The sequence below is a fragment of the Cherax quadricarinatus genome, chromosome 89 (assembly GCF_038502225.1).
Source record: "Cherax quadricarinatus isolate ZL_2023a chromosome 89, ASM3850222v1, whole genome shotgun sequence".
NCBI lineage: Eukaryota > Metazoa > Arthropoda > Malacostraca > Decapoda > Parastacidae > Cherax > Cherax quadricarinatus.
Genome location: NC_091380.1, coordinates 17,293,511 through 17,308,191, shown reverse-complemented (window position 1 = coordinate 17,308,191; position 14,681 = coordinate 17,293,511). Strand labels below are relative to the sequence as shown.

Genomic DNA, 14,681 nt, shown 5'->3' with positions numbered 1-14,681 from the left:
GCAGTGTTATATAGTGGTGTTATATGTGGTGTTATAGTGGTGTTATAGTGTTATAGTAGTGTTATATAGTGGTGTTATATGTGGTGTTATAGTGATGTTATAGTAGTGTTATAGTGGTGTTATAGCAGTGTTATATAGTGGTGTTATATGCGGTGTTATAGTGGTGTTATAGTGGTGTTATATGTTTTGTTATACTGGTGTTATAGTAGTGTTATATGTGGTGTTATATGTGGTGTTATAGTGGTGTTATAGTAGTTATATAGTGGTGTTATAGTAGTTATATAGTGGTGTTATATGTGGTGTTATAGTGGTGTTATATGTAGTGTTATAGTGGTGTTATATGTGGTGTTATAGTGGTGTTATATGTAGTGTTATAGTGGTGTTATATGTGGTGTTATAGTGGTGTTATAGTGGTGTTATAGTGGTGTTATATGTGGTGTTATATGTGGTGTTATGTGTTATAGTGGTGTTATATGTGGTGTTATATTGGTGTTATAGTGGTGTTATATGTGGTGTTATAGTGGTGTTATATGTGGTGTTAGAGTTACAGTGGTGTTATAGTAGTGTTATAGTGGTGTTATATGTGGTGTTATAGTGGTGTTATATGTGGTGTTATAGTGGTGTTATATGTGGTGTTAGAGTTATAGTGGTGTTATAGTAGTGTTATAGTGGTGTTATATGTGGTATTATAGTGGTGTTATATGTGGTGTTATAGTGGTGTTATATGTGGTGTTATAGTGGTGTTATAGTGGTGTTAGAGTTACAGTGGTGTTATAATAGTGTTATAGTGGTGCTATGTGGTGTTATAGTGTTATAATGGTGTTATAGTGGTGTTATGTGTGGTGTTATAGTGGTGTTATAGTGGTGTTATGTGTAGTGTTATAGTGGTGTTATAGTAGTGTTATAGTGGTGTTATAGTGTTATAATGGTGTTATAGTGGTGTTTTAGTGGTGTTATAGTGGTGTTATATGTGGTGTTATAGTGGTGTTATAGTGGTGTTATAGTAGTGTTATAGTAGTGTTATAGTAGTGTTATAGTAGTGTTATAGTAGTGTTATAGTAGTGTTATAGTGTTATAGTAGTGTTATAGTAGTGTTATAGTAGTGTTATAGTAGTGTTATAGCAGTGTTATAGTAGTGTTATAGTAGTGTTATAGTAGTGTTATAGTGTTATAGTAGTGTTATAGTAGTGTTATAGTAGTGTTATAGCAGTGTTATAGTGGTGCTATAGTGTTATAATGGTGTTATAGTGGTGCTATAGTGTTATAATGGTGTTATAGTGGTGTTTTAGTGGTGTTATAGTGGTGTTATAGTAGTGTTATAGTGGTGTTATAGTGTTATAATTGTGTTATAGTGGTGTTATAGTGGTGTTATAGTGTTATAATTGTGTTATAGTGGTGTCATAGTAGTGTTATAGTGGTGTTATAGTGTTATAATTGTGTTATAGTGGTGTTATAGTGTTATAATTGTGTTATAGTGGTGTTATAGTGTTATAATTGTGTTATAGTGGTGTTATAGTGGTGTTATATGTGGTGTTATAGTGGTGTTATAGTGGTGTTAGAGTTACAGTGGTGTTATAGTGTTATAATGGTGTTATAGTGGTGTTATAGTGGTGTTATGTGTGGTGTTATAGTGGTGTTATAGTGGTGTTATGTGTGGTGTTATAGTGGTGTTATAGTGGTGTTAGAGTTACAGTGGTGTTATAGTGTTATAATGGTGTTATAGTGGTGTTATAGTGGTTGTATAGGTCTATACAAATATTTTTTGTCCGTAATTGACTGCACTGTAGTTGCATAGGTCTATAGAAATAATTCTTTTAATGAGGCACAATAATTCAGTTTAGGCCTAAGAAAAACCACCGGTAGGCCTAAATTCTGCTTTAAATTAGACAATCACAAGATGCCTATACAATTCTTGCAATTATCTTAATTATCCTTTGTCGAGTAAGCTCACACTAGGCCTATACAATTAGTACAAATTTGCCTATTTCAGATGTCCAGCCCACTGGAACAATTGTGCAACTTTCCAAATTTTACCCAGCAGGCCTATAGATATGGCATCGCTCTCTCCTGCATCGGTGAGTAGGCCTACCTCCACTGTCTATTAGTGAGTAGGCCTGGCTTCCACTGTCTATTATTGGTGAGTATACCTGGAGAGGGTTTCGGGGGTCAACGCCCCCGCTGCTCGGTCTATGACCAGGCCTCGTGGTGGATCAGGGTCTGATTAGCCAAGCTGTTACTGCTGGCGGCAGCAAACTGACGTATGAACCACAGCACGGTTGGTCAGGTACTGACTTTAGGTGCCTGTCCAGTGCCTTCTTGAAGACAACCAGGGGTCTATTGGTAATCCCCTTTATGTATACTGGGAGGCAGTTGAACAGTCTTGGGCCCCGGACACTTATTGTGTTGTCTCTCAGTGTACTCGTTGCGCCCCTGCTTTTCATCGGGGAAATGTTGCATCTCCTGCCGAGTCTTTTGCTTTCATAGGGAGTGATTTTCGTGTGCAGGTTTGGATCTAATCCCTCTAGGATTTTCCAAGTGTATATTAACATGTATCTCTCTCGCCTACGTTCCCGGGAATACAGATCAAGGGACTTCAACTGTTCCCAGTAATTTATGAGCCTTATACTTGTGAGTACTGTGAAAGTTCTTTGTACTCTCTCCAGGTCTGCAATGTCGCCAGCCTTGAAGGGGGTCGTTAGTGTACAGCAGTATTCCAGCCTAGAGAGAACAAGCTATTTGAAGAGAATCATCATGGGCTTGGCATCCCTAGTTTTGAAGGTTCTCATATTACAAGCCCAGGATTCCAAATGGCCTGTTACCCCAGGGTGTAATGGGAGCAAATAAACACAGTAGAAAAAGTTTAGACTTATATTATCCTTCACCAATTTATAACAGCAATATGTACACTATGTACAGGAGTAATGATAAGTATAGTGCACTCCACGGTAAGCAAAGCAGAAATAGAAGCCACAAGATAGCAGACCGTGCTTCAACCAGCTCTAGAATGGGAATGACAAGGGCAGACAGGAGAGCGGTACCCACATAACCTCTGCGATTGCCAAAACCATCTTCTTATTGGCTAGAACCTGGTCACTAGTTGAACGACGGGGCCCCATCATCAACTCTTAGCAACCTGGTTCGCTGGTTGGGGGAGATAGCCTGTAAATGAGGGTGTGTACATGCGCCGAATAAAGGTTACGTACTCTTTGCATGCCACACCCCCACCCCGACAAGGCTCAGGATTAGGCTGCCACCTCCCAGTGGTAACCGTGCCGCCATGGCACAAAAAAATGGGACCGCCTTTCCTCTCCACCATCCAACTCTTTGATAGAGCTCAGCTTTTCTCAAAAGCCAAACTCTAAACTTAGAGTGAGACAGCAGTCAGACAGGCTAGCATAGGTCCAAGATACAGGCGGACGGTAGCCCGCATCCCCTCACTAAAAAAAAACCCCACACCAGGGGATAAAAAAAAGAGCATGAAAAGGGGTTACCACAAATAACATCCTAACCTAAATAATATATTATACTCTAGATAAAGAGTCTGCCAACATATTTTCTTTGCCGGCAATATATTTAATCGACAGATTATAGGGTTGCAGCCTTAGCGTCCAGCGCATAAGCCTTGTGTTGTGGTTCTTCATGGCTTGGAGATATACTAGAGGATTGTGATCACTGTAGACTGTGACCACCTGCGATGTCTGGCCCACATAAACATCGAAATGCTCCAAAGCCAGTACCAGCGCGAGGGCTTCTTTTTCAATGGTAGAATAAGCCCTCTGATGCGGCTGGAACTTTGCTGAAAAGTATGCTACAGGCTGCAACTCCTTGTTCCCGATTTGTAATAGTACTGCCCCAACCCCAGACTCACAAGCATCAACCTGTAATGAAAAAGGTTTGGAGAAGTCTGGAGACAAGAGAATGGGTGCAGTACACAATAATCTTTTTGCTTTATTAAAAGCAGTGTTACAGTCTGACGTCCAATTAAAGGGAACTTTATGACTGGTAAGAGAGGTAAGAGGGGCTACAATATCTGAGAAATTCTTACAGAATCTTCTGTAAAATCCTATCATGCCTAGGAAACGTTGAAGAGATTTCCTATCATGAGGAACTGGATAATCTTTAATAGAAAGAACTTTAGCAAGTTTAGGTGCAACTTTACCACTACCTACTTCATGGCCTAGAAAAGTGACAGTGGCCTGGCCAAAGGAAGATTTAGATAAATTAACTGTTAAATGGGAACTCTTAAAGGTCTCAAATTATTATTATAATCAAAAAGAAGCGCTAAGCCACAAGGACTATACAGCGCTGCTAAAGGTCTCAAAAAGAGCCTTAAGTCTAAGTAGGTGTTGATCCCAAGTATCAGACACCACAACAATATCATCTAGGTACGCTGCCGTGCCTTCAAGTCCTTTAATAGCCTGATGGATAAGTTTCTGGAATGAAGAGGGGGAATTTTTCATTCCGAAGGGTGTAACTGTGTATTGATAATGACCTCCTGGAATTACGAAGGCAGAGATTTCCTTCGCCTTATCTGTCAAAGGTACCTGATAGTAGCCTTTGAGGAGATCTAATTTGGACACAAAAGTAGCCTTACCCACAAAGTCAATTACGTCATCCAGACGAGGAAGAGGGTAAGCATCTGTAATTGTGACCTCGTTCACTTTACGGTAGTCTGTACACATACGAAACCCTCCATCAGCCTTCTTCACAAGGATGCACGGTGAAGCCCATGGACTAGATGACTCCTCCACTAAACCATGCTTTAACAAAAATTCTACTTCCTGCTGAAGTAGCCTTTGCTTTTCAGGATTAGCTCTGTAGGGGGAGAGTTTAATTGGTTTAGAGTCTCCCACATCTACATCATGGTAACCTAACGTACATTTTTTCGGCACATCCGAAAAAATATTAGGATATGACTGTAGAAGCTCAGTTAAATTTGTTGCTTGCGTTTCAGATAATCTCTCCATTAAAGGGCTAGGATCCTTGAGGAGGACAGAATTTGAAAGTTTAATATTAATTTCAGAGATAGAGTGCAAAGAATCAGAGTCGTCCTCAGAGGTAGAGGACAGAGTCATTACTGGGACTTTATCTGGTGTACGGAAGTATTTTAATTGATTAATGTGGTAAGTTTTAGTTTTTGAGGTCTTATCAATGGGAGCTACCACATAATTTACATCAGATAATCTACTTACAATCTGCATAGGTCCCGTAAATCTAGCTTTCAAGGTGTGGCCAGGTATAGGTTCCTGCACCAACACCTTGTCTCCTGGATGGAAGGAGCGGAATTGTGCACTTCTGTCATACCTCTGTTTCATCTTGCTTTGAGCTGTCTTTAGGTTAGCCTTGGCTAACTGACGTGCCACCTGCAACCTTGAAGACGGATTGTAGAGTGTTGAGCTAACGTCTTCTCCCATCCATCCTTCTTTGAGCACCCGAAGAGGACCTCGTACATTGTGCCCAAAGATCAGCTCAAAAGGACTATACCCTGTAGACTCTTGCACCGTTTCTCGTACTGAGAACAGCAACAAAGGTAGTGATTCATCCCAGTCTGTAGGAAAGTGCATGCAAAAACTTCTCATCATTGTTTTTAATGTCTGGTGGAATCTTTCCAAGGCGCCTTGGGACTGAGGATGATAGGCAGTGGATAAGTTGTGGATTATCCCTAACCTAGTTAATACTTCCCTAAATGCTTTGGCAGTGAAGTTAGTACCTTGATCACTTTGAATAGTTTTAGGAATGCCAAAACAAGAAATGAATTTTGTTAAAGCTTTGAGAATAGCTTTAGTATTAATACTACGCATGGGAATTGCTTCAGGGTATCTGGTTACTTTATCCATAATCGTAAATAAATACTGATTTCCAGACTTTGACCTAGGTAGTGGACCTACACAATCTATAATTAAATCTGCAAAAGGTTCTCCATCAGCAGGTATAGGTTGGAGAGGTGCAGGTTTAATGGAATGTCCAGGTTTTCCAACTTGCTGACATTCTCGGCAACACCTAATATGATTCTTCACATCTTTCTTTAATTTTGGCCAATAAAATTCTTTGTGATTCTATACAAGGTTTTTGTAATTCCCAAGTGACCTCCTAATGACGTATTATGAGCTATATTTAATATGCGAGGTCTATACTTTGTTGGAACCACTAACCTCTTAAACAATTGCCGGCCCTCTATCTCCTTACCAGTCTCAGTGCAGATCAAATAATCGTTTTTAACTTCATACTTGACCGGATGACCCAAAGAGGATTTACCCATGGCTGCCTCAAAAGCGAATTTTAAAGAAGGGTCCTTTCGTTGTTCCTCCCGGAAGGACAGTCCCTCGGGCATGGAAACAGAGACATCTGGCAATCCTGCAACCTGGGAATAGGAAGGCTTGATCGGGGTCTGTTCACTTGATCTACGAGGCTCTGGCCAGTTTTCCTCGTAAAACAATGTGGCTATTCCGAGATCGGAGTCGTCCAAGGATAGGTCAACATTCTCTCCAGACAACCCTTGGGATGTTGCCCGAGTTATGGCCAACACCGGAGAAGAATTAATCATTATAGGTTCAGGACACGAACTAACAGTAGTAATGTTATTACCCAGTAATAACACTGCATCTTTCATGGGGAATCCTTTTGAGACACCTACAGTCAAGTACCCAGTGTAATATTTGCACTGTACATAAATTTTATGCAAAGGAACAGAATATATAGCTCCTCCATATGCTTCCAATAAAACGGAGGAATTCAAAGAAGTATTCTCTGAAAGGGGTAATATTCCCTCTCTTACAAGTGAGCAATATGCTCCAGTATCTCTAAAGGTCTTTACCTTAGTTGTTTCTGAGTTTTCCTGAAGGGAAATAAGACTTTTGCAATAATAAGGGGCCATACCTTTTTCTACTTCTCTAGGGGACATGTTACTAGGGATATTAGAGATTTTCCCAATAGGTTGGGGTTTATGGGGGCAGTTGGAACTGATGTGACCTACTTTATTGCACCTGAAGCAGACGACAGGCTTGCCCTTTACTCCCTGTTGACGTTGCAAATGGAGTCTTTCTGGCTGGTGTCTCTGGATACTGTTGTCGAGATGCACCACGAGTAGTTTGCCTCTCCGCAGGTGGACCATATGTTGAGAAGCGTGGCTCACCAGATGGCTTAGTTGGCTGACGTAGACGTTCTCCCTCCGGCTGGCACTTCATTCTCCAAGGTTGACGATCTCTGCTGATGCCAGGCTGTTGAAAAGAGAGACGGGACCGCTCGGACAAGGAGCGGTTAGTTTCGAAGGTATCAGCCAACCTGGCTGCCTCCAATGCAGTGGTTAAGTCACGATCCTGCAGAAAGACTCGAACCTCTGGTCCCACAGACTCCAGCAGGTTATCAATCAGAACAAGCTGCACCAGCTCCTCAAAGGTAGAGACACCACTTGCTTTATACCAGCTGGTAAAAGCTTTGGTTTGCTGTCTCACAAAGTCCACTAGGGATTGACCAAGCTGTCGTCTGCCCAGCTTAAAATTTTTGCGGTATTTGGCTGGGATACATGTATATGCTCCCAACACTGTGGTCTTCACTACTTGATAATCAGAAAATTCAACGTCATTTAATACTGACGTGAATTCTTGTGCCTTACCCAATAATGCTGTATGAACCAACGATGCCCAGTGCTGTTCCGGCCACCTCAAGGCTCGAGCCTGATTTTCGAAGCTTTCGAAAAATTGCTCTGGTTCGGCCTCATTGAAGCGGGGAACAAACTGTACTGTTTTCTGTAAACTAAAATTATTTACAGAATGCGAAAACTGCCTCCTTTCTCTTTCCCTATCAAATTCTTCCCTTGCGAATGCTCTCTGTTCCCTAGTTTGCTCAAGATTGATTTTTGCCAGCTCAAGTGCCAACGACGCTGATTCACCCTGAGACAACCCAGCTGCACTATACTGACCATTTTGCTCCGTAGGTGTATCATCTTCCTCCTGCGAGAACATAGGAGTTTTTGCCCCAGCTCCCGTAGAGGGAGGAGTCTGATGTGCCATCTCTTCTTCTATAAGTTTGTCAGCAATCAGTGAACGCAGTTGCGCAGCTGTGAGAGTGCGTTTGTATGTAATGCCAATGGAACGAGCAATTTGCCAACAACGCTGTAGGGACAATTTAGGTAGGTTATGCAAAGTATATGTCGACACCAGACGTCTAACTCGTCTAGGTGGCATAAGTTATTCGCTATGCACAGTACGATTGCAGAATACCCCAACGTAACACGTTAATTTGCAGAACACGCTTAGCTATGCACAATACGATTGCAGAATACGCATACAAGCAAAGCTGACTGCAAAATTCTCCACACCGAACAGGCTAGTAACAACTGACACGCAAAATTTGTAAAGCAATGCCAGACAGCAAGCTGCACAATGTTCCTGCTACGAGCTTCACCTTAAGCTCAACCGTTTCTCTAAGTCCAGCTCCAGCTCTCGGACAGGCTACCCATATTACAACCCAGGATTCCAAATGGCCTGTTACCCCGGGTGTAATGGGAGCAAATAAACACAGTAGAAAAAGCTTAGACTTATATTATCCTTCACCAATTTATAACAGCAATATGTACACTATGTACAGAGATAAGTATAGTGCACTCCACGGTAAGCAAAGCAGAAATAGAAGCCACAAGATAGCAGACCGTGCTTCAACCAGCTCTAGAATGGGAATGACAAGGGCAGACAGGAGAGCGGTACCCACATAACCTCTGCGATTGCCAAAACCATCTTCTTATTGGCTAGAACCTGGTCACTAGTTGAACGACGGGGCCCCATCATCAACTCTTAGCAACCTGGTTCGCTGGTTGGGGGAGATAGCCTGTAAATGAGGGTGTGTACATGCACCGAATAAAGGTTACGTACTCTTTGCATGCCACAGTCAGGAAGTTATAGATCTATCTACCAACTCTTCGTGTTATTCCTTTATCACGCATTTTGTGCGCTATTACACCATGGTCACACTTGTTGAAAGTTCTTGGCTATCATCTGTGTATGTTTCATCCTACCTAAGCAGCGGCCCATTACTGGATGTTGTTTAACCCTTAGATTTGGTTAAGAGAAGAAGTATTTTTTTTTTCCTTTATGGCTTTTAGTTCTCCTGTGAGATTCCTTCGGCTTAAGTTCTATATTTGCAATGTCATTGACCAGTGCCTCCCTTTGTATTTCAGATATATTGGCCCCTCTCAGCAGCTCTGTGACTCTTCTCCTTCGTCTGTATAGGGAGCGTCTCTTTCTAGTTTACATCTTCTCTTTCTTTTTCTTAATGGAATGTGTCTTGAGCAGATCTCAACCCACAGTTTATTTTTTCTAGGCCACAACTCGAATCCATGTTGTTTAGGATATCTTCCCAACTTGTTTCATTTAGGACATGGCTGACTTGTTCTTATTGTATGTTTTCGTTAATGAAGTTGAATTTTGTGAAGACACCTTCATGACTGATCACATTTTGCTGGTCTGGAGCCCTGTGTATGCATGTCTGTACCTCTGTTATGTTGTGACCTGAGTGTATTGTCTTTGATACAAATATGTTATGTATCAGATCATCGTTGTTATTGAAGATGAGGTCCAGCATATTTTCTAGTCTTGTAGGCTCTAATATTAGTTGGTTTAATGTGAATTTGGTGCAGAGATTTAATAGCTTGTATGTGTTTGAATTTTCACCTGAGCTGCCGCCTGGGGTGATTTCTGCTAAAATATTATTTGCTACACTCCTCCATTTTAGGTGTCTCAAGTTGAAATCTCCCAGTAGCAAGATGTTTGGGGCAGGAGTTGGGAGATTTTCCATACGATGGTCAGTTTTCAAAAGCTGTTCCCAGAATTGCTGGGAAGTTGCATCCGGAGGCTTGTATACCACCACAATGATAAAGTTTTGGTTTTCGATCTTCACCACCAAAACTTTAACTACATCATTTGAGGTGTTTAGTAGTTCTGAGCAAATAAGCGACTGTGACGTACAGGCCAACCCCGCCGTCTTTGTTGCCTGTTTAGTCTGTTGCATCGGAATAGGTTATATTATTATGGGAAAGCACTAAACCCATAGGAGTTATACAGTGCATGTGGGAGGGGAATGGATGGTATTCAGACTCAATTCAGGGAACCGGAGCACAGATCCAATTCCCTAGATCAAGAGCCCCTCACCAGCATTAAGGAACCTCCCTTGAGGGGTGAATAGGTTATAACTTGGGATCCATATTTTGTTGTCATAATGATCCTTTATGTGGGTCTCTGTGAAAGCTACAAACACTGCATTTGACTCTGTGAGCACTCCCTTGAGGTAAGGAATTTTGTACATAAGACAAGGACCATAACATTGTATCAATCGCATCTGCTAGAAAAATGACAGGATGGATAATGAGAACCTTCAAAACTAGGGAGGCCAAGCCCATGATGACACTCTTCAGGTCACTTGTTCTATCTAGGCTGGAATATTGCTGCACTCTAACAGCACCTTTCAAGGCAGGTGAAATTGCCGACCTAGAAAATGTACAGAGAACTTTCACGGCGCGCATAACGGAGATAAAACACCTCAATTACTGGGAGCGCTTGAGGTTTCTAAACCTGTATTCCCTGGAACGCAGGAGGGAGAGATACATGATTATATACACCTGGAAAATCCTAGAGGGACTAGTACCGAACTTGCACACGAAAATCACTCACTACGAAAGCAAAAGACTTGGCAGACGATGCACCATCCCCCCAATGAAAAGCAGGGGTGTCACTAGCACGTTAAGAGACCATACAATAAGTGTCAGGGGCCCGAGACTGTTCAACTGCCTCCCAGCACACATAAGGGGGATTACCAACAGACCCCTGGCAGTCTTCAAGCTGGCACTGGACAAGCACCTAAAGTCAGTTCCTGATCAGCCGGGCTGTGGCTCGTACGTTGGTTTGCGTGCAGCCAGCAGCAACAGCCTGGTTGATCAGGCACTGATCCACCAGGAGGCCTGGTCACAGACCGGGCCGCGGGGGCGTTGACCCCCGAAACTCTCTCCAGGTAAACTCCAGGTATGGTATGATTTACCTGGGTATGTAACTGACCCAATTTTCCCTAGTTGTTGTTTACCTGGAGTTTGCCTGGAGAGAGTTCTGGGGGTCAATGCCCCCACGGCCTGGTCTGTGACCAGGCCTCATGGTGGATCACAGCCTGATCAACCAGGCTGTTACTGCTGGCTGCACGCAATCCAACATACAAGCCACAGCCCGGCTGGTCAGGTACCGACTTTAGGTGCTTGTCCAGTGCCAGCTTGAAGACTGCCAGGGGTCTATTGGTAATACCCCTTATGTATGCTGGGAGGCAGTTGAACAGTCTCAGGCCCCTGACACTTATTGTATGGTCTCTTAACGTGCTAGTGACACCCCTGCTTTTCATTGGGGGGATGTTGCATCGTCTGCCAAGTCTTTTGCTTTCGTTGTGAGTGATTTTCGTGTGCAAGTTTGGTACTAGGGGAGGTGTTATCCCAGTATTGTTGTCTTGAGGAAGCTGCTACAGATATATGGTTATATTGTCCTTACTCATTGATAGGGAGTCACTTTAGTCATTTGTTACACAATACCTGGATTTTACCTGGAGAGAGTTCCGGGGGTCAACGCCCCCGCAGCCCGGTCTGTGACCAGGCCTCCTGGTGGATCAGAGCCTGATCAACCAGGCTGTTGCTGCTGGCTGCACGCAAACCAACGTATGAGCCACAGCCCGGCTGATCCGGAACTGACTTTAGGTGCTTGTCCAGTGCCAGCTTGAAGACTGCCAGGGGTCTGTTGGTAATCCCCCTCATGTGTGCTGGGAGGCAGTTAAACAGTCTTGGGCCCCTGACACTTATTGTATGGTCTCTTAACGTGCTAGTGACACCCCTGCTTTTCATTGGGGGGATGGTGCATCGTCTGCCAAGTCTTTTGCTTTCGTAGTGAGTGATTTTCGTGTGCAAGTTCGGTACTAGTCCCTCTAGGATTTTCCAGGTGTATATAATCATGTATCTCTCCCTCCTGCATTCCAGGGAATACAGGTTTAGGAACCTCAAGCGCTCCCAGTAATTGAGGTGTTTTATCTCCGTTATGCGTGCCGTGAAAGTTCTCTGTACATTTTCTAGGTCGGCAATTTCACCTGCCTTGAAAGGTGCTGTTAGTGTGCAGCAATATTCCAGCCTAGATAGAACAAGTGACCTGAAGAGTGTCATCATGGGCTTGGCCTCCCTAGTTTTGAAGGTTCTCATTATCCATCCTGTCATTTTTCTAGCAGATGCGATTGATACAATGTTATGGTCCTTGAAGGTGAGATCCTCCGACATGATCACTCCCAGGTCTTTGACGTTGGTGATATTTTGTCCCTTTGTTCATAACACTTGAATGCATACCACGACAATCTTGTACACTTCATTGGGATTATACCACGAATTAATACACCCATGTTTCCTATGTTTCCTTTCAACACTAGTTTTCCTAGTGGAGATTGGCAGTACAGGGGTACCTCGATTATTATTATTATTATTATCAAGGGGGAAGCGCTAAACCCGGAGGATTATACAGTGCCTGGGGATGGGGGATGTGGAAGGCATTCAGGCTTAATTCGGGGAACTGGAGCACAGATCCAATTCCCTAAATCAAGAGCCCCTCACCAATATCAAGGAACCTTCCTTGAGGGGAGGGGTACCTCGAGATACGAACTTAATTCATTCCATAAGGCTGTTCGAGTGCCGATACTGAACGAATTTGTTCCCATAAGGAATAATGTAAATTAGATTAATTCGTTTCAGACCCCCAAAAATACACTTAGAAAACTGTTCGAGTTTTGAGCTCTTCGTATCCCGAGGTACCACTGTATTTCAAAGTTGCTGCACAAATTCATTGTTTTGTTAGTTCTCAGCGGGAGATTTGTGACGTGTTCATGCTCTCATATCTGAATTCAACCTAGCTTGTCACCCTGCCCAATGCCCACCAGTTCATCATCCCCACAAAAGAACTGCTGAGTTCAGCTTTACATACCTTCCTTACTACACATTGCAACAAGGAATAACACAAGAAGGTTGCTACCTTGTTGTTTAGCTGTAGCCATAAGTCATAATGTCCCTGACTTGTAGCACAAGTCAAGCACAGGTTTTCTCTTAATTTTCCTGCTGTGGGGAAAAGAGTAATTGTTCTCGTTTAACCCTCATTGAGTAGCTGATAAGAAATTCTAGCAATGAAAGAGTTGTTGTGCAAGGAAGGAAGAGTCCACTAGCCCTTGTGAGGGCTAAGTCCCTCACAGGGCTGACGGGGCTGAAGGAAAACTTTTATTCCGAGTAAGGAAATTAGATCTAACAAAAATGATCCCAAATGGATGAACAATAGATTAAAGCATCTCATTGGTCAAAAGAGAGGCATATCAAGAGGGGATGGGCAGTTAAGAAATAAATATATTCAATTAAAGAGAGAAATAAAGAAAGGAATAAGAAAAGCATAAGGGGATTATGAGGCTAAGGTTGCAAGGGATTCGAAGACTAACCCAAAAGGGTTCTGTCAGGTTTACAGAAGTAAGATTAGGGACAAGATTGGCCCACTTAAGAGTAACTCAGGTCAGATCACTGACAGTGATAAGGATATGAGTGAAATTTTCAATTCTTACTTCCTCTCAGTTTTTACTCAGGAAGATACTAGCGAAATTCCAGAAATAACAGATTATGTAGAACAAGACGATAATAAACTATGTACGATTGCGGTAACTAGTGACATGGTCCTCAGACAAATAGAGAAACTAAAACCTAACAAATTCCCAGGTCCTGATGAATTGTTTGCAAGGGTGTTAAGGGAATGTAAAGAGGAACTTAGCATACCTTTGGCTAATCTTTTTAACATATCACTACAAACTGGCATAGTGCCTAATAAGTGGAAAATGGCAAATGTAATACCTATTTACAAGGCAGGTGACAGGTCCTTGGCTTCGAACTATAGATCAACAAGCCTTACCTCCATAGTGGGAAAATTTATGGAATCAATAATTGCCGAAGCAATTCGTAGCCATCTTGAAAGGCATAAATTGATTAATGAATCTCAGTACGGTTTTACAAAGGCGCATTCCTGTCTTACAAATTTACTTTCTTCACAAAGGTATTTGAGGAGGTAGATCATGGTATTGAATATGATATTGTGTATATGGACTTCAGTAAGGCTTCCGATAGAGTTCCACATCAGAGGCTATCGAGGAAATTTAAGGCACACGGAATAGGAGAAATTTTTTCCTGGGTTGAGGCATGGTTGATGAATAGGCAGCAGAGAGTTTGCATAAATGGGGAGAAATCAGAATGAGGGATTGTCACAAGTGGTGTTCCTCAGGGGTCAGTGTTGGGCCCCTTGTTGTTCACAATCTACATAAAAGACATAAATGAGGGAATAAATAGTGACATAAGTAAATTTGCTGATGACACCAAAATACGCCATCCAATTCATTCTAATGAGGACATTAGAGCACTCCAGGATGATTTGAATAGACTGAGGCAATGGTCGGAGAAGTGGCAGATGCAGTTTAATATAGACAAATGCAAAGTTCTAAATGTTGGGCAGGAAAATAACTATGCCACATATAAACTAAACAATGTAGATCTTAATATTACGGATTGCGAAAAGGCTTCAGGAGTTCTGGTTAGCAGTAATCTAAAACCAAGACAACAGTGCATTAGTGTTCGCAATAAAGCTAACAGAATCCTTGGC

The 14,681-nt window shown here is 42.4% G+C and overlaps 1 protein-coding gene across 1 annotated transcript in view; it reads left to right on the top strand.

The window, feature by feature from the left end:
- LOC128697157 (uncharacterized) overlaps positions 1–14,681 on the top strand; it is a 52,806-nt gene that overhangs the window by 20,443 nt on the left and 17,682 nt on the right. The window contains exon 2 of the mRNA XM_070104230.1: positions 1,991–2,075. Within this exon, the coding sequence (XP_069960331.1) occupies positions 1,991–2,075 (85 nt within the window). The remainder of the gene's footprint in view (positions 1–1,990; positions 2,076–14,681) is intronic.